The 19600-nt window shown below is 36.6% G+C and overlaps 1 protein-coding gene across 1 annotated transcript in view; it reads right to left on the reverse strand.

Annotated features, from left to right (window-relative positions):
- Positions 1 to 19600, reverse strand: part of NCAPG2 (non-SMC condensin II complex subunit G2) — a 42044-nt gene that overhangs the window by 11955 nt on the left and 10489 nt on the right. The window contains exons 6-19 of the mRNA XM_066314575.1: positions 18277 to 18371; positions 17360 to 17429; positions 16586 to 16672; positions 14313 to 14408; positions 9962 to 10087; positions 8810 to 8989; positions 7648 to 7800; positions 5757 to 5979; positions 4390 to 4517; positions 3749 to 3922; positions 1429 to 1499; positions 1009 to 1162; positions 670 to 843; positions 76 to 186 (exon numbers count right to left, since the gene is read on the reverse strand). Of these exons, the coding sequence (XP_066170672.1) occupies positions 76 to 186; positions 670 to 843; positions 1009 to 1162; positions 1429 to 1499; positions 3749 to 3922; positions 4390 to 4517; positions 5757 to 5979; positions 7648 to 7800; positions 8810 to 8989; positions 9962 to 10087; positions 14313 to 14408; positions 16586 to 16672; positions 17360 to 17429; positions 18277 to 18371 (1842 nt within the window). The remainder of the gene's footprint in view (positions 1 to 75; positions 187 to 669; positions 844 to 1008; positions 1163 to 1428; positions 1500 to 3748; positions 3923 to 4389; positions 4518 to 5756; positions 5980 to 7647; positions 7801 to 8809; positions 8990 to 9961; positions 10088 to 14312; positions 14409 to 16585; positions 16673 to 17359; positions 17430 to 18276; positions 18372 to 19600) is intronic.

The raw sequence follows: 19600 nt of genomic DNA on the forward strand, positions 1-19600 counted from the left end.
TCTCTCCAATTGTTTTGGAATTTCCTTATACTGTCAACTGTAACTCCAGCTTACTTTGAAAAGCTATAACCATACCTTGTGCTGAAGATGGATACTCAATCTGCAGAAGAGGCTGAAGGCTCTTAGGCTGGTTGCTTGATTCCAGCCACCAGAATCTGTTCCTTCCAAAATTGAGCCAAGAATCTTCTGAAATATCAAGGATTACATTTATATTTTTCAGAAAACCCTTTCAAATGTTTCTTTCCTCAGCAGCTTCAAACAAAAGGTAAAAAATCTCTCCAAACTCATTAAAAAAAAGCACCAAGCCCAAAAAAGCAACAAGCATACTTTGATTACTTCCATTTTGTAATGCCATAACTGATTTTCCTTATTCGCATATTCTAAAAGTCAAGTCCCTTAAAAACACTCAACACTAGATCACAAAAATTCTGAGACACCTAAAACTGAGAAGCTGATTAGAATCTGCCACCTATGAACAATTCTGAACTACTATATTTCTAGTTTAGAGTATTTGTTGGAAGTACAAATCAAAAGGAAAACCTTTTTACAAAGGGAGAGGGGATCATGAACCTTATTTATTTGTTCTTGCAGGCCTTTAGTTCGACTCAGGCAATATATGATGTTAAGCACTGATTTTATAAGCACTATTTATGATAAGAAGAAAACTACCTTTGCAGCACCAAGGATTTTCAAAAGCTTCTTCAGTTTGTTTTTAGGAACAGAAAGGAAGCAACCACGATTGATAGGATGAGTCAATAAATACTCAATGTAATCAACTGCTAAGTCTGGCTTTGATTCATGTGTTACGTGGATTCGTACTCGACGCTTAGACGTTTTAGCAGCCTGAATAGGAAGGAAGCACAAAACCAGCACAGCTCCATTAGTGTCTGACTTTAGAACTGATTTCCAAGCAGAATAATATAGCATAACTTCTTCTATTTTAAAAAAGCATGATGCCCTAAAGCAGTCTGGCAATTCCAGTATTCCCTGTCATAGGTATATGCACACCTTTGTTGGGGTGAGTGAATCACACAGCCAATCACAGGCTAGTTCCATAACGTGCCCCACTTGGCCCCAGCGGCACAGGCAGTCGATCAGGATGGAATATGTGCTTTGGTCAGCTCCACTGTCAATATTTCTGAGTTTGGAAACCACACCACAGCTTAAAAGAAAACAGACAAAAACATACATTACCTTTACACCCATAAGTGCAAAAAACAATTAGTTTTCTAAATTAGTTTTTATAAAAATAATACAAAGGGTTCACCAACGATTAGACAGACTTGAACATCACAAATTTTACTGACTCATCACAGTTCTTTGATGTCTTAGTTTATCTAAATGCATTTAATATATCAGAGTGTGAAAAATTAATGAATACACCCATCAAAAAATTTGTCATTTGCATTTTGGATTTCCAAACAGTACCTGAATGTAGGAATAGCAGCGGGGGGCATAAAGGATGCAAGAATAATCAGTGGAGTCATGCACCGCTCATCCTAGGATAAAAGAATTATACTGTATGACGTCAATGTAAAGGCAAAACTAAAGAGAGTACTAAAAAAGTATGATTACATTTTCTCAGATTAAAGATTTCCCTTTTTCACTACAAATGAAGCTGACAGAAGCTCAAAACAATATGTGGCTTGCAATCTGAAATGTCTGATTACTGTTTTTGGAGGTCAATTTTTGTATCCTTCAGCTTTCTGACAAACTGCCAGAATAGCTATCACGAATAGTCATGGCTCCATTAGATTAATACGCGTTGCAAAAGAAATAGCAACTCTACTTTACTTTTTTTACCCAGTAGTGACTAAGATTTAATTGCACAACCATGCCATCATCTAACTCCTCTCAAGTAACCAGCGCTTTAAATGAATATTCATTCACATCACAAACTTATTTAAAACACTCTATAAAGAAAAGGGTTCTTAAATAACAATGGTAGTGTTTAATGCACTGTTATTCATTACAATGTGTTATAATACATGGTCTAGGCCACAACATAATGCCATTCAGGTTATATAGAAACCAATCTATGTTAAGAACACTTCGAAAATGGTTTATCTCTATGTCCAAGCTTTATGGAAACAGCCAAAAGAAATAATCACTTTGCCATTTCAAGATCTAAAACCTTTTAAAGCTCATATTTTTAAAAGAACTTTTAAAATATATTTGTAGCTTTTTCAGGAAAAAGACAGGCTACTTCAGTATGTTTGTAGCCTTTTAGGAATTAAGCCTCTGATGACAGGTCCTTTTAGATCCAAGCTGCTAACTCACTATAAAAATATCAGAGTCAAAGAGGTTGCTTGCTAAAGCTGGATATCTTGTCTGTGCACCAGACCCCTTCAGGAAGGAAGCTACATCCCCTACCAAAAAGATTTGGAATATCTTTGACAACTTCCAAATGCTTTCAGGGTAGAGAGCACTTGTATGTCATGCTGCAGAATAATATGTAGCAATGAAAAACTGCTTTTCACTCCCTGATTATCTAAAGCAAAGTTGCAGTGGAAGAGCCACCATATTTCAGGATGTTTCAACATAAAAGCCATCAACTAAGAAAGAGATATCCAGGTATGCAATCCTTCCAAATTCACTCTGGGAGCAGCAGCCACTATTGGCCACTCTCAGGACACCATCCCCCTCAAGAATAACACTAAAACAATTAAAGCAAGGGGACTGACAATTGGAAAATTACTGATTTTAATTAAATGCCTATATCAAACCAAAGCAATAAATGCATCAACAGATCATTAGAGTATTCAAATTAGCAGAAACCTCAGAATCACAGAATGGTTTGGGTTGGAAGGGACCTCAGAGACCATCTTGTTCCAACCACCCTGCCATGGGCAGGGACACCTTCCACTTAGCCAGGTTGTTCCAAGCCCCATCCATCCTGGCCTTGAACACTACCAGGGATGGGGCATCCACAGCTTCTCTGGACAACCTGTGTGAGTGTCTCACCAGCCTCACAAAAACGAATTTCTTCCTAATATTTAATCTAAACCTGGTTTCTTTTAGTTTGAATTCATTCCCCCTTGTCCTGTCACTACACTCCCTTGTAAAAAGTCCCTCTCTGTCTTTCTTGCAGAGTCCCTTCAGGCACTGGAAGACTGCAATTAGGTCACCCCAAAGCCTTCTCTTTTCCAGGCTTAATCCCTATTCTTTCGGCCTCTCCATTCAGGAGAGGTGCTCCATCCCTCTCATCATCTGGGTGGCCATCCTTTGGACTCACTCAGCAGGTCAGCAGGACATGTTTGTCTTTCTGGGCTGTGAGTGCACCCTGCCAGATCATATTCAGTGAAAAAAGAGCCACAGCTGTTCAGTTGCAGCTGAATCATAGGAAGTGGTGCTGGTGGAAGAGTCTGGGGGACAGTGGATAGAAAAACAAGTGGACTCTAATGGACACTAAGTAATTATTCTGCAATGGCACATTTGTATTTACTGTTTTCCAAAAGTTCTAAAACATTCAGAAGAATAAAACCTTAGAAAGACCTTACAAGGAGAGCAATTTATTGCATAAGTATTTCTGAGCTGACTATTTACATAATGGTTTATTAGTCAGACACTGCAGCTGGAGAATAGTTTCTACCCATTTGTGGGATTCCAAGAAACTTGCTGCTGTTCAGAGCTTATAGCAACAATGAAAAAGAATACTTAATACTATAAAAATAGAGAGAAGACATAAAACATGAAAGTATCTGAAGAAAATACTGAGAAAATACAGGAAAATCTAGGCTTTTATTACCTGAAATACTTTAAAATATTCAGGAAGTGCAGAAGCAAACTTCCTGATAGCATAGGCTTTGGCATCTTCATGCTGATCTAGTGCTTTGTGGATACTTCTCCAGAGTATTACAGTGATCTCCAACAAACTTGCCATAGTGGCTACATCATTTATTGACAACACATTATCCAGCGCCTGAAATACAAACACTTAGATGATATTACCCATTTTATTTTCAAACAGAAATTTAAATTTAAAAAAGGCTTAAAAGACACTGAAAATCCTTCTAGTCCCTTTAGAAAGGCATTGTGGTAGCTGTAGAACAAGAACTCCACAATTCAGTTTTAATCTTTCGAACTTCACATACCTTGCAATGGTAATTTTTAAAATAATTTAACAGCAAAACCAAACCAACTTATAATCACCACTGGAATCAGACAACTATTAATTTAAAATATGCTGCATACTCCTTTTATCTTATTCTAGCTACTTGACCAAATTTCTGCTACTGCAGGACATGAAAATCCAGTAATGGCAGTTCCCCCCTTCCAATTCCAGAGATGCCCAAGGGCTTTCCTTTAGACTTTCTGTCATATTCTGTCTCACATTAAGCACCACTGAACAGAAGTCACCAGAATTTAGCATAAAGTGGACTTGCTTACACCGCTGTTCTCCCTTTGACTTCCATCTTCATCTTCCTCATCATCATCCCCACTATCATGAAGACTCTTTTTCATTGCTTTCTGGATGCAGATGTTCAAGCAGCGCCGAATAGCGAGCATCAATTTAGCTACATTTCAAGTGAGTAAGAATAATTTAGACATTTGATATTTGCTAACAATGGTGGTAATAAATGCTTCTAATTATAATTCACTGGAAAGTTAGTATGAAAAAGTAGGCAACAGAACCAGAAACAGCTAGAAAAAAACAAAAAGGAGAAGTTTCCTTTCAAAGGAAATGGAAAAAATGTGAACAAGTTTTATATCCTCAAGTATGAAGAAGAAATGACAACATTATCATCAGGCTCTGTAATTTTATTGTTAAAACAGTATACAAAAAAAAAACCCAAATAACCACCAAATCAGAATCAGAGAAAGCTCCCCAAGCTCCCCAACTCCTACATTTAATCTGGCATAGCTGTTAACCTAATGACCCACATTCAAAAACACATTCCCTCCTATGTCAGTGCTCATTCCTATGTCAATTCCCTTTCCTTGGAAAAGCTGTCATAGCCCAACCACTGCACTCCTGAACAAGGAGCTCAGCTCTAGAAAAAGTGAAAGGGTTATGCCCACTCTGGTGGAAGTACAACAAGCTGATTTCATAATTGTGATTTCATAACCTTATTAGGATGATCAGTTGGGAGGCAATGGTTTGGGCATTTCACCCAAGTCACTCCATGCTGATTACTTGTGTTTTATCAGAACTCCTCTGAAACAAAATTTTCCTGATTTTACTTGGTTCAATAGGACTTTTCTAAAAAGCAGCACCATTCTGGGCAGTACATGCCCTTTTCACTGAAACTTTCTATAGGAGGACTTCTTCTGATTTTCTCTGAGCAACTTGAAAATACTGATCCACAAATCCCAGATAACCAGATTATCAGATGTAAACACTTTTTCAGTTTCTATATATGATCTTTCACATGAAGATCTCAGATCACTTAAGGCACCAGGATATTTGCTACCCTATTTCTGCATGAGAAATGGGTATCAACTGAGATAGTCTTAAGGGACATGTGGGAAGAAAGGGGAGCAGAAGGACCAGGTACCACCATGGGCTGGAGTGTGCAGTGCACCATCTAAGAGCAGAGATGAAAAGCTTTGATCTCCTCACTGTTGAAAGAGCTGATGACTTTGCCTTCCGTGCTTATTGCTGGTGTCAAGAATTTCAAAAACTATGAACTAATATTATACTAAACCCCCTCAAAAATCTAGCAACAATAAAACACTGATACAGAAACAAGAAAAATGCATTTCCATGGCGTGATATCAATAATTCCAAAAGCTCACAACATTCTGTACTTTACCTATATTGGTGGGGGTAGTAAATTCATTAACATAATGATAGAACTTCCTGGCTGCTGCTGGATTCATCTGGATCAGAGTGACACAGCGCTCACACCACACGTGCTGGGGCAGGCTGGTGGGGAGGAAGGAGTTCAGCAGGAGGTTCACGATGCGCCGCGACACCGGCCGAGAATCGGCTTCAAGGCGAGACAGGAGATGCTCCATGGGACAGATAGTCCAGAACTGGGTGAAGTGAGAGAAAGATATTCAAAGGAGTTAAATCAAAATAGAGGAAAAAACCATCACATTCATTAAGTGATTTCCATGTTAATAGTCTAAACAAATAGAAGGAACATTAACTTGGAAAACATCAGCATTTTTTATTTTTAGACCAATTTGTGCTGGAGGTCAAATTCTGCAGCAATAATGTTATTTGGCTGTGCTGATGTTTTAAATCTCCTGGTATCTCTGACTCACTGGTCAAATTGTGGTTCCATTCCAGTTCAATACACCTGCAGTCCTAATGCAATTCCAGAGATACAGAGAAGAGCTATTTACTCTACAAGGATATCACCACTAAATACAATTATTTGTCATTATGTGCCATGTTTCATATTCTCTTCACAGGACAAAGTAGGAGCAAACTACTTACAAGTGTTGTGTACACCTTAAAAAACTGTATGGATCAACATCCCTTCCAAAACCATCCCAAATCCTACATTACTAAATGTTGAACGCATGCCACTCTTAGCAGAGCTCTAGGTTATTTATAAGGCAGAAATCAAAGGCTATGAAATCCAAAAAGACTGCACAGCTGTTATGCCAGCTATAAACACAACATTTTTAATTTTTGTGAGAAGATTCTGAATTAATTATGCTGGACAATTTCAAATTAAAACCAAAAATAAAACCAAACCAAAAAAAACCAAAAAGAAAGTATTTTTCAATACTTTGGAACCTATTTTACTCTTGATTAGAATATTTGCAGCAGCTAATTACTCTGTGAACTTGAACTATGGATGTCCCTGTTAGAACTGTCATAAAAAGTGAGTTTAAAGGGATACCACGACTTAGCAGAGATACACAATTTTTAAATTTTTAAATTTTAAAATACACAGTTTTTAAATCAATAGGAAGTTATTGAAAAACGTTTAACACTTACTAGGGTATTTTTTTCTTTATGTAAACCTGACCTTTCTTTCCTCTAAAAAATCCCTAACACTGAGAAGTACCTTCTTTCTCTGTTTTTAATGGCAGCAAATTCAGAATAATTCACAAACCAAGCGACCTCAGCCATTTCTCACATGGCTTCTCCTCTACATCCTTCACCATCTTCAGAGCCCTCCTCTGGATGTTTTCTAATAGTTTAATGTCCTTATTAGGCTTAACAAGAGACAAAACCACTGTTAAATTAAAATATAAAATTGAAATTAAGAAACTATTAACATTAGAGAATAGAAAAAGAGCTCAAAGATGCTATAATCCCTGTGGCTGGAGAGTATCACCCAAGGTAAGAGCCCACATCAGAACACAAAATACATTAAAAATCACTAGAAAAAGACACTAAAATCCTGAAGGATATCTCCACAAAATAGAAACAGACATTATAAAAATAGGAGAAGCAAAGCAAAAAAAGCTACTGGGTTAAGGTGTTAGGCATTTAGAAGAGTTGGGCAGCTGAGGGAAGTGTGGCTGAGCCCCACTGCTCTCCCCTGCCCATCCACGGAGAGAACAAGGGCCCACAGAGCACTCAGGATACCACGAATATTAAGAGTATTACCAGAGCAAAGTAGGTTATTTCTTTCTTTTTTAGGAACACTGCAGCAGTCTCAAAATGCCTGTTTTGTTTTTTTTTTTTGATAGATGCCTTGATTTTGTCTCCTTGGTACTTATCAAGCGTCATTATCCTACCTTAGCAGCCTTGGTAGCCTTCACTTTGAGCAGCATTTCCACAAAAGCCACTCGCACTTTCTCAGAATTGTCATGAAGACTGTGTTTTGTTGCAGGCAGGAGTTGTTCCAGGAGTGGGTGAGTTAGTTTGTTGTCCATAATTATTGGCAGGCACTAAAATAATAATAAAAAACACCAAATCCAGAAAGAGTAGAGCTGAAAAATTTTTAGCTAAAAACTGTTGAAGAGTACAATGACACTTCTCATGTTAAATAAAGCAGGGGCAGACGCTGTGCATACACATTTTTCTTGCAATAGTCTTAGGTAAAAACTGCTTTGATTACTTCAAATTTACAGTGAACTGTGTTCAGTGAACTCACTTCAGCTGAATCAGCTTCAGACCTACACTAAGACCATGACCTTGGCCTTTACCTGAGGGGCACACCAACTCTCTACAATATGCTGATTTCAAATTAAAAATGTATTTCTTTTTTCCAATTCATTTTTATATCAGCACTTTTTGCTTTTCCAGGATAGCTCCCTCATGAAGCAATAGTGGAGCAAGTGAGGATTAACAGGATGACAGCTTCAATTTAAGGCTGAACTGACACAGACACAAAATCTTCAAGTGAAAATGCTGCTTTGGGAGTTCATTTTTCTGTCCAAGCTATCAGTTATTTCTCACATGCCAGAAAGATGTAGATAAACTATTTCTAACACAGCGAGTAATGCATGAGGGGAGGCATCACCAGCCAAACTGTGGAATTATATCCAGCCAAGCCTCACACACACAAAGTGGGGTAAAAAAATCATAATTGTGCATGTCTTGAGATGCATTAAAGCCAATGATGTAAGAACATCTTGGAACTTGCCGACATATATTTTCAAGTCTAAGCATCATTTCTGATAGCTAAAGAAAAAGTATTTGGTTCAAACAGCGTGTGTACACTGGAATTGAACAACCTTAGACAGTCAGAAGGCCAATCAGTTACTATTTGAAAAGACATTTGCGCTTTCCAAACAGGTGGCTTTTATGAAATGTGAAAAACCTCCATGTATTAGGAATTCTATTGCCCAAGACATTTTGAAGAACATGCAATTTCCTTGATTTAAAGTGGCCTATATTAGAAACCTGTACATCAAGTAAAATAGAAAAATGACAATCATGATAAAAAACATTTACTTTAAAAACAGAGCATCGAACATCAGCAGATGTTATATCACATGCCAGCTCTCCAGTTATCTTTTTTAAAAGATCAGCAAGAATTGTTGGAGGAATCATCTCCCAGTACTTGGATGTGATCTCAGTAACTCCAAGTATCCCTGTAGAGCGGACAACTGGATGTGGATCTTCTAAGAGATTCTAAAACAAACAGAAGAATAATACAAACAGAAGAAGTAAGCATATGGATTATTGTGACTTTACTGCTGTTTGACCTGAGCCTATCATAAACAAAATGCATTCCATTACCTTTTAATCATTATGAAAATTGTCATACAATAAAAGAACTGTAATATTAATAGTCCCTCAAGGCATTTTATTATGGAAAAAAACAAGGAAATTTAAATCAGAAGCAAAATTAGGTTAACTATTGGCCAACTTTTTTCATTGGACTTTTGAATTTATTTTTATTATGGAAAAAACAAGGAAATTTAAATCAGAAGCAAAATTAGGTTAACTATTGGCCAACTTTTTTCATTGGACTTTTGAATTTATTTTTTTTTAATAAATCAAGTCTTGTATTGTGGCTTAATTAAGAATATTTGGTCTTCCATTTATATGAGTCTACACTAATCACTGTTCCTACGGAACAACATAAAAACTTTGAAATTCATTCAATTATATGATATTTACTCAGGAATCCCTGAACATTTTCTTAATGAAAATACTACGCCCATTCTCACCCATAAGGACTGGCAAAGAGATTTTTAGGTTTCCATTATACTTCATTTCAGAAGTATTTAATAATATAGTACTGAACTTCTACTGAGTGCTTCCGTAGTAACTGTGAAGCTCTCCCCACAATCCTAGGTTAAATAAGGATCAAGAATCATTACTCATTCATTTAATCTTTCAAAGGCATCTCTCATTTACAGATTAATGAATAAAACCCCAAAATATTTCATTTTTAGGGTTTAAAGTTCTACAGCAGCTGCAGAAAGCATACTACAGAAATTTAAAATATTAGTTTACTTTTGTCTTTTTTGTGCAACATACCTCTATTTCCCTACAATTATCCAGAAATTCCATAAATTTTAACTGCATCAACAATTTTTTTGGCATTAGCTTTGATAAAAGTTTCATTTTTAACATTTTAGTTTCATTAAAACTTACAAAAAGTTCTTCAAACTGCTTCTGAATTTCACTGTCCATCTCTTCAGAAGTAAAACTGGGATCGCGAAGAGGAAAAACATCAACAAACAAAAATGCTGCATTTGCTCGAACCTCTGAGTTTCTGGCCTGTAACAATAGAGAAAAAGATTTTTTTTTTTCCATAAGAATGAGCTGTTAATATCCAAAGGCGTATCCTGTCAAATACTGTTCTCCAAACATTTTAACAAGTGTTTTTAATTAAGCAGATGGAAGAGATGAATTTATAAATGGATGGAAGAACTTACAGTCACATATGGGTTTGAATGTTTTATCTTACATTGCTGCCCATTCAGTAAAACCAGAGTTATTGTAACAATCAGCTTTCAAAGCCTATCAGCTTCAATGACCCTGAGCAATCAGTTAGAGCCCTCCTGCTTTCTGTAATGCTGAATAAATTAAAAGCAGTTGAGATTTCTCTTGGTGGCCCTATAGCTCCTCTTCAGGACAGGAGACTCTTGAATTCAGCCAGACTAGATTAATTAACTTGCTTGTCAAGAGACAGGTGATTTTACTGAAAAGCTCAAGCCAATTTCTTCAAGAAAACAGTAATGTGTAACCAAGTACCAGAGAGCTTGGAGAGCTTGGAGAGTAACCTATCCAGCAAAAATATATTCAGTTCTGCATCTCTGCAGAACAGAATATAACAATAACATAAGTATTAGGACTGTGTTCTGAGCCCCAGGCAGCTCATCAAAAATCTCTGGGAAGCCTTACAACGTTTCACCATATTTAACAATTTTCAGTGTACTCCACCATGTATTTTACTGGTTGTAGAGCCACACACAAATGCAAAAAATAAAGAAGAAAAAGGTGCGTATTTAGACATTCAGTGAAAGATAATTGATCCTGTGGACCCTTAATGGACAGAAAAAGAGAGCAGACAATGAAACCATGAAGAAATTCAAGGCATCTCAAGGAGAAAGTTGAAATCTAACCATCAAACTGCTACCTTTATTTATCAAAGGTAGCAATGCAGTGATTAAAAGCCTCTGCTGACTTTGCTTGGAAAGGAGAAGGAAGAATTTTGTCGAGATTTTGGGTCCAATTAAAAAAATAAAATCTCTCAATATAACAAGCAAAGTAGGCCTAATTTCAACAGCAAGATGAAACAGTTCAGGGCAATTCTTGACTATACTAATCATCTAATTTTCTTCTTCCCTTGTCATAAAGCACATTGAGATCAAAGGCAGGGAAAAATAACATGGCAATAACCATGTAATACTTAGACCTAAATAAAATAATGACAAATAAAACCAGAAAAACACAAAAGAAATGAGTAACAATTACTTCATTTACAACCTGTTTTGGATTTCTCTTCTTGACTAATCCTGATATGGTGGAGTAGAACCATAACATTTCAAATTCTTCAAGTCAACAAAACTACTAGGAATTCTAAATGGAATACTACAAAAGCAAATAAAGCACATACATACATTCTTTGGTTAGGGACTTGTGTTTCCTTTATTTATTATGGATAATACAAACACTTTAAAGGTGAAAATATCATCATCATTCTTATTTCTATCCTAAAAAGTTGAAGAAAATCCTTTAACTCTGAGCTTGTCTGTATTTATGAATTAACACACAACAAGATAATATGTGAATTCAGGGAGAAATAATTCTTCTGCCCTAACATTGCATGTGAACATTAATTCAAATGTGGTTTTGTTTAATAACCTAGACCTTGTCTACCAAAGCCATTCCAAAAAGTTAATTTCCATAAACTTTTAAATTGCATTACACTGAATTCCATCAAGCTCACTGTTAATTCTGAACTGAGTACCCACAGTTCAAATTCCTGCCTTTAATTAACTGGAATTTATCCCAAATGTATCTGCATATTCAGGCTCATACAATGTCTTCACTAAGGTAGAACCTAAGACTTTAAATTCATGGCCTGTTTTAATCCACAGACTTCTCCATGCCAGAGCCAGTACTTATTTAAATGACTAATATTTCTTTACCATTATGCTTGTCCTATTCTGAGGAACTTTCAGAGCCTTTGGAAACAATATTTTATTTTTTCTTCAGCTAATTTTTATAGCTTTCTTTTAAATTTTATCTGGTCTTACAGGTTCTGAAATTCACTTCCAATTATTTAAAGCCTGCTTCCCCAGGACATGTTAGTTTAAATGAGTGGGATGTTAAAAAAAATTAAAAAAGACAACCAAACACTTTAAAGGAGTCACTTCCTTCAACAGCTTGAATTCCTGGAGGAGTGGTTCTTGACTTTTTCAGCTTGATAAGAAATAGCTTAATCACTACTTACCTCACACTAAATATCCATATATCTTCTCATATTAACAATCAATCACTGCACATCTCTTTTATGTTTGTATGACACTTGCTTTTCATAATAAGAACATGTAAAAAGATGAAGTTACATGAGGACTTATAAAAACTTAAAGCTGAATAAAGCCTTATAAAAGATGTGTTGGCAAAAGCCCCAACAGAAGCTTGTGCAATCTAAGTACTTGCAAAACAAGCAGTTGAAGAAAAAAACAGAGAAGTGCAGTACAAATGTGCATTCTCAGTTTAAAGATTTCAGAGATGAAATCAAGTAGTTTCAGCATCAACAGTTCTGGAATTCACTGTATTCTTACAACTCTAGTATTTTTGTTTTCTGCAAGGAGGAGGAGTAAAGAGGCCTTGTGTGTCCTTTCCGTTTCATAACCAGTGTTCAAGAGTAGAATATGTTCTTCGCTATATTAAATTAGGGATTTGACTAAAATAGGAACATCAAACTGGTTATCTAAAATTAAATTGACATTTCAATCTTTGGAATAGAATCCATAACAGTAAAAACAGTTGAAAGCTTCGTTTCTTAGTTCTGTATCTTAAACTACTGGTGATTCTGAGTCACAGAAACAATTCAAAATGCCAAATACTTCATGCAGTACTGTATGATTTGTTCTAGCAATGGAACCATTAGTGAAAATTATGAATAGCAGCTGTTAAAAATTTCAACCACTTCTGGAATCAGGAATTCTCCAGCTGTCTTGCTGCAAATCAATCATTAACCTTTTTTTCCCCATATGACACACCTTCTGTTACTTTCTCCAAATAAATGTATGCAGATTTCCTTAGGTTTGACAGAATCTTCCTCCAAAAAGTAGTCTAGTCTCACATTTGACTCCTGGGCTTTGGAAAGTGACTACGACCCTCCACTGACAGGCAGGAATTCCCTTAAGAATGGAACAGTGTATTTTGTTAACTTACCAAAATCAGTTAAAACCCCTGCTCTTTTCAGAGACAGAAATGTAGAAATTAAAGGAAGCCATGCTTTGTAGCCATCTCTGGCACTAGGACATAAATGGTTCACCTAGAAGGTTCCTTGTTTATATTAATTCCAAAAGGGTGGGATTCAGCCTTTAATGTAAGGCCAAACAAGACACTGGGCCAGCAATGACTGTTCATATTCCCACCTCTACCCACGGCCCTGTGGAAATAAACAGCTCCCAACTCCTCCCTGTAACTAATAAAATCCATTCTAAACGACTTCTGAAGTTAATAGTAAATACTTTCAACTTGGACAATTTCAAATACCTTTCTGGGGTCTAGAGAAGATGCTTTTGACCAACAGGTAAATTAAATTGTCAGTGTTTACAGAAATTCACTTGGCTGAATGTGTACGTTCTCACAAACAGGGATTTCATACCTTCAGACAAAATAAAAGCTGTCACCAAAGGAGGAAGCTTGGCTCCTCCTAATCACAGAGTGCAACAGAGCAGACAAACTGCAGTGGGTCTCCTTTAGTCTATGCGTGCAATCCACAGAAGGAAATAAACACACCATAAAAGAGCTACCATAAGAAATTCTATTCTGAGAGCACATCCATGAATGTCTGTCCACACTAGAATAAAAGTTTCCCTAAATTAATACTCTAATAAATTCATTGAGCTGTATTCTAAGGCTGATAATTAATCAACAGGTGAGACTAAACCATCCTCTGAACATTCTGATCAATGAAACACTGACAATTCCCTAAAAATCTTGGAAAAGATAATACAAGATTACATTGACTTTTCAGATTGAGAAGATAAGAATACCAACTGCAAGCCTCAAAAGCACTCTAGGTACTGTAAATAAAAGTGAATTTTACAAGTAAATTACATTAACAAATCAGAATATTGTGCACACTACACCGAATTACAACTTGCAAAGTTACTCAGCTACATTTGTGACGTTAAACACTCATTTTGGTTTTCGTGGTTTTCATTTTAAAAGCAAATAATAAAAACAGAAGATGTGGAAGGGACCCAAAATTTAATAGTTGGAAAAGACAGTTGTATTTTCTGAAAAGGATAATTACCTTCAGTGCTCTCCAGAGGATGGGCTGATACAATCTGTAAAGCATTTCTTCAACTCCTTGACGAACTTTACTTTGCTTATGAAAATAACACAACATCTAAGGAAAAAAACCAAATAAAACAGGCCCCAAAGCCATTTTAACGTTCTGTATTCAGGAAGTGGTAAGAGGTTGTCTCATTTCATAATTATGTAAGACCAGAGTTTTCGTACCATGGAGATGAAACTAAACATATTAATTGACCCTATATCTTATTAGGAAGTCTCAAAAATAGTAAAATTAAAGCAATCTTATAAATACAATATTCTATAAATTTATGAAGTCAGTATGTTTATATAAAGATCTACAACTAAGAAAAAAACATGGCTAGAGAATTTCACAGCAACACTTCATTTCTGTTACTATAAAAAGTTATTTTTAAAATAACTGAGAAATACTTTGAAACCATAAAATTATGAAGTACAGATAAATAAGCCTTTTCTCTGTTAAGAACAAAGGAACTTACCTGGTAAGTGGAGTTATCCAAATACACATGTACAGACCTAATACATTTTTAATGCACTGATGAAAAGCAAGTATCAGCATTCCTCAGGACTCAAAACTGTGCTTAATTAGCTAAAAATCCTGTTATTTTTGTATCTGAATTATGCAGAGAAGAAGGAGAAAGTGGAAGACCAGAGCAGACTAGGAGAAAGGACATCACATAACTTGGTATGAAGAATTCCTCCATTTGAACCACAGAGCAGTTTGAGCTGTGTTCCAGGGCTGGTAATTAATCAGAAAGGGAGACAAGATCATCCTCTGAACATTTTTGGCCTTGATCAATATAGCACTGATAACTCCCTGAAGATCTTGGAAAACAGAATACATGAAATTTGAAAAGAAGCTGACCCTCTAATGGTCAGTTCAAATTTATTCAAAGACCTACTCCACTTGCAGCCCAAAGACATATGTATTCACTGTCCTCTTTCAAGATCATAAGCCTCAGAGCCTGAAAAATATCAAATGCCCTGTCAAAAGCCTGTTCCATCGATCAGGAATCACAGGACAAGGAAATCCTATAGCTATGAGAAAACAAAACAGAAGAAAGCCCCTAAAAAACCAACTGCAAAAAATCTAAACCAAAACAAACAAAAAACCTACTATAGTCTTGCACACACTGGTATGTCCAGCTGTATACTGCACACAGTATAGACTCTGGAGTCTGGGTATTTGGAGGAAAACATCAGAGGGGAAGAGGCACTGATCAAATAGAAATGTCTTTAAAGGCCTTGTGCACTTCTCATTCTGCTTCAAATGTTCTGCTCATGGATAAACACCACAGACAGACATCTAGAATCAAAGCTTGTCCCTATAAACTTATATAAATCCCCTACATTAAATAAAAAGTAAAAAGCCAAGTTTAATTTCAGACCCATCTACTAAGTTTGCTTCAAAAAGGTTGTGACTTTTCCACTTTGTGATTGCCTATAGAAAGGTCAGTTCTATAGGTAGAGAAAGCTTGGACAACAGACAGTAAAAATTATTTCTGGCAATCTGGAAAATCCCTTTCTATTTCTACTTTTGAGCAGCAAAGTCAAATCTGGTGCAGAACTATAAGTAGGCTCCTCCTAAGATTTGCTCTAACATTGTTTTGTAGAATATGCTATTTTTTGAATTATTTGTGGTGGGTTGGCTCCAGTCACCAACTAAACACCCACAGCCATTCACACACTCCTTGCTCAGTGGGGAAGAAAAAGAATTGCAAGAGAAAAGCAAGTTCATGGGTCAAAATAAGGACAGTCTAATAAATGAAGCAAAGAGGACAAAAAAAAAAAAAAAAAAAAACAACCCAAAGGAGTAATGCAAATACAACCACTCACCACCTGCCACAAGTAGATCAATACTCAGCCAGGATCCAGCAGTGGCTGCCTCCCCAAAACCCACTTCCCCTCAGCTTGCTGAGGGAATGATGCTCGTATGGCATCCAATATCCTTCTGGTCAACTTGGGTCAGCTGTCTCAGCTGTGACCTCCCAACTTCAGCCTGTTCCCAAGGGAAAACATGGGGAGGAGAAAGCCTTGAGAGCACCCAGGCACAGCTCAGCAGCAGCCAGAACATTGCTGTGCCACCAGCACACCCCTAACACAGCCCCATCCAGGCTGCTGTGAAGGGAAGTATTTCCAGTCCAGCCACACCTGGGATGGTATTTTAGTATGAAATGGAAATTTTCCACTTTAGAGCAACTGATCTCATTTTGATGCTACTAGTTCATGTCATGCTTTCCTGGAACTTACCTCTCTAACTTTTGAATGAACACAAGAACTTCTGGGAAGATGAATTCCATGATGCATGAAATCCTGAATGCAGTTATATTCAAGTACCTACAGTAAAAACACACACATGCTCCTGTTAACAGAATAAAACAGTAATAAGGACTGTAGTTGTGCAGCAACTGTATTTTTCCCTAAAACCAGCAACAGAAAACAGTATCTCCTACTTGGCTTCTGCTTGGCCCAAATTTTTGCATGCTGGGGACCTCAGTCTGCCTCAACTGATTTTAAAAATTTCAGAATATACAATTTATCCAATTGTCAGAAGCTAAAAGCAGGGTAAATAAGAATATTATGGTATCTAAAATTTTGTTCTATCATTGTTGTGATCTGTAATTATGCCTTTAATTATTTCCACAGAAATCCCAAAAAACCAGATAAATACTTGAGCTATCAACTATACAGACTTGCACATACTGAATAAAAGCTTTAATAATTCAACTAATGGGTATGTTTATGAAAAACGTTGTGTATATGCATATTTATGTGAACCAATACTTGAGCAACAGAATTAAAGGTGTTTAACTGCAGCCAAGCTGATCTCAGTGGGAAAACATTCAAAGCATGACATATAGTTCCTCCTTAACAATGCTGAAGAGGCCCCTTCCTTAATATTAATTCCTTATTAAAAAAAATAATTAAGACTTGTTAAAGGAACCTCTCTGAGGTACAAAGTCATGAGTCTTTCCCACTGTGAAATTCAAACCTATCCAAATGAAATTTCAAGCATAGTGTTACCTTTGTGAATTCTCCTGACACCTTCTTCCAGGCCCTGAAGTAAACTTCTGAAACGTATTCTATCAAGGATCTGTATTAACATATAGGAAACACTGTTAAGAAAGCACACGAACTATATCTATGTACAATTCATAAAGGTGAAGCATGAAGTTTTGTATAAGAACCAATATTGTTCTTAATTCTGTGCATCAAATTGGTTTTTAGAAGAAGAAATTCTCTTTTTCAAGTCTACACCCATAACTACCAAGTTAGCTCTTAATTAACAAAAGCAAGCACTATTATATGATCCTTGAAATATCTCTTACGGTGAGAGAGTCAGAACATTCACAGGGATACTTCACCATCTATGTCATGAAGAATGCCTTAAATTCTTTATAGAGAGGTACAGGAATACATTATTCTACCTGAAAGCAATAGAAAGCCTCTGATTTTAATAGAATTACTTCTGCATTACTTCACTGAATAATCAAAGGAAAAAACCTCCATATTTTTCATCCATCAGCCAAGTTCTCAGGCTGTGATTTATCCTGCAAGTCACTTCTTACTAGAATATCATATACATACAGAAACCCAGCAAATTATATTAGAGATTGCTCGTAGAAAAAAATGGAAACACCCTACAACAGGAGAGATGGACCTGCAACCCTCACACAAGCACTGCAAATAATGCAGTTCCATTTCTATCAAAGTCACTTGCTTTAGCTAATGGCAAATAAACATTTACTACTCCTCTAACTGTACACCCAGGCACGTCAGAGCTACTATTAAATGAAGTTGCTGAAACAATATAGCAGTTATCCTCAGAAGATTTGCCGGTTTCTGGATACTGATATATTTTTTCAATACACTAGGTATCTTTAGAGTGAGACAAGTTAGTCAAGCTCTTACTAATTAAGTAGTCTAACTGGGGTGCATACCTTGGAAAGAGCTGTAATTGGTTTTTAACAGTTCCATGTATCATTTTAATGAAGTTAACATTCCAGCTGAACAAAAAACTCAAGAGTCTTCTTCCCTGTGGGGAGGGGAAAAAGAGGAAAAAAACAAAGCTCAGAATACCCAATTTAAGAGCTACCTCAAAAATCAGGAAATACAAAGGAAATTACATCCTTAATTTTAAAATGCATAGGTAAAATGGAAAAAATCCCAGAATTCAAGCACTACTTTTATTCACACTGTAGAAAAAACACAGAACAAATGAACACATCTGTGGATCACATATCTGCCTCCACTCTTTAAATGTCCTTTCTGTTTTGGTGTGCCTTCAGGCAGCATTCCAGAATGATAACAGACTGTGCACTCAGCACCCTCAAGGCCTGATCACTGAGCTCTGCCAAAGGCAGAGTCACCCCAGGATGACACTGGAATGATGGTGAAGGCACAGATAAAACACCACAACAACTCTACCAGCACTGGACACAGAAGCATTTCTAACAAAGCCACAGAGAACAGCTGGGCCACTGAGGAAATCAAATGTTCTGATTAGCAAGGACAATTCCTTTCCTCTAGCCACATGAAAGGTGATACTGTAAACCTCCTGGAGCTGCTTTCATTCATGAAAACAGAAACTATTTTTCCCAAATTAGTTTTCTTCCGTTTTAACAAATCAGGAACAATGATGACAAATCTGATGAGCAATAGAATTTTGCAATAAAAGGCAGTGAAGGCTATGGATGAAGGAAATAAGCCAACAGGCTTCCAGAATCAGCACAATCTGCCCAAGGAATTGGAGCCTTCTACAGTATCTGTACAGGCAGCCTCACTCTTGACTTAGCTTACAGATGAAGGTGAGACTTGAAAATATTTGATCGCACATAAGGGTGAGTCTACCATACGTAAGGATCCTTTGTATATGTCAATTTTCTAGCCAAAATAAATTTGGAATATTAATAGAGGAAGTGCAACAGTAAAGAGCACATTGGCAGAAGTGCAAAAGGGTCAGTGAACAAACAGCAGAGGTTCAGAGGCACTTCCATTGAGAGCTGGACCAAGAGTTGTGTTCACACTTAAGACCAAACACAGAAAATAGAATGCCAGTCACACTTGGAGCTGGAATGTCACAGAGTAGGGGAGGGAGATGGAAACATATAGTGAGAAATTGCCCTGTAGTGCAATTGCTATGTGAAATGCCTTTGGGTGAAGAAGTAAAAGTGAAGAAGCTCATAAAAATCAAGACTAAAGGCTAAATTCAATGTCAAGATTGTTGTCTACAGGTCTGATGGAATCCTTCCTGCTGACAAGAGC

The sequence above is a fragment of the Sylvia atricapilla genome, chromosome 1, assembly GCF_009819655.1.
Source record: "Sylvia atricapilla isolate bSylAtr1 chromosome 1, bSylAtr1.pri, whole genome shotgun sequence".
Classification (NCBI taxonomy): domain Eukaryota; kingdom Metazoa; phylum Chordata; class Aves; order Passeriformes; family Sylviidae; genus Sylvia; species Sylvia atricapilla.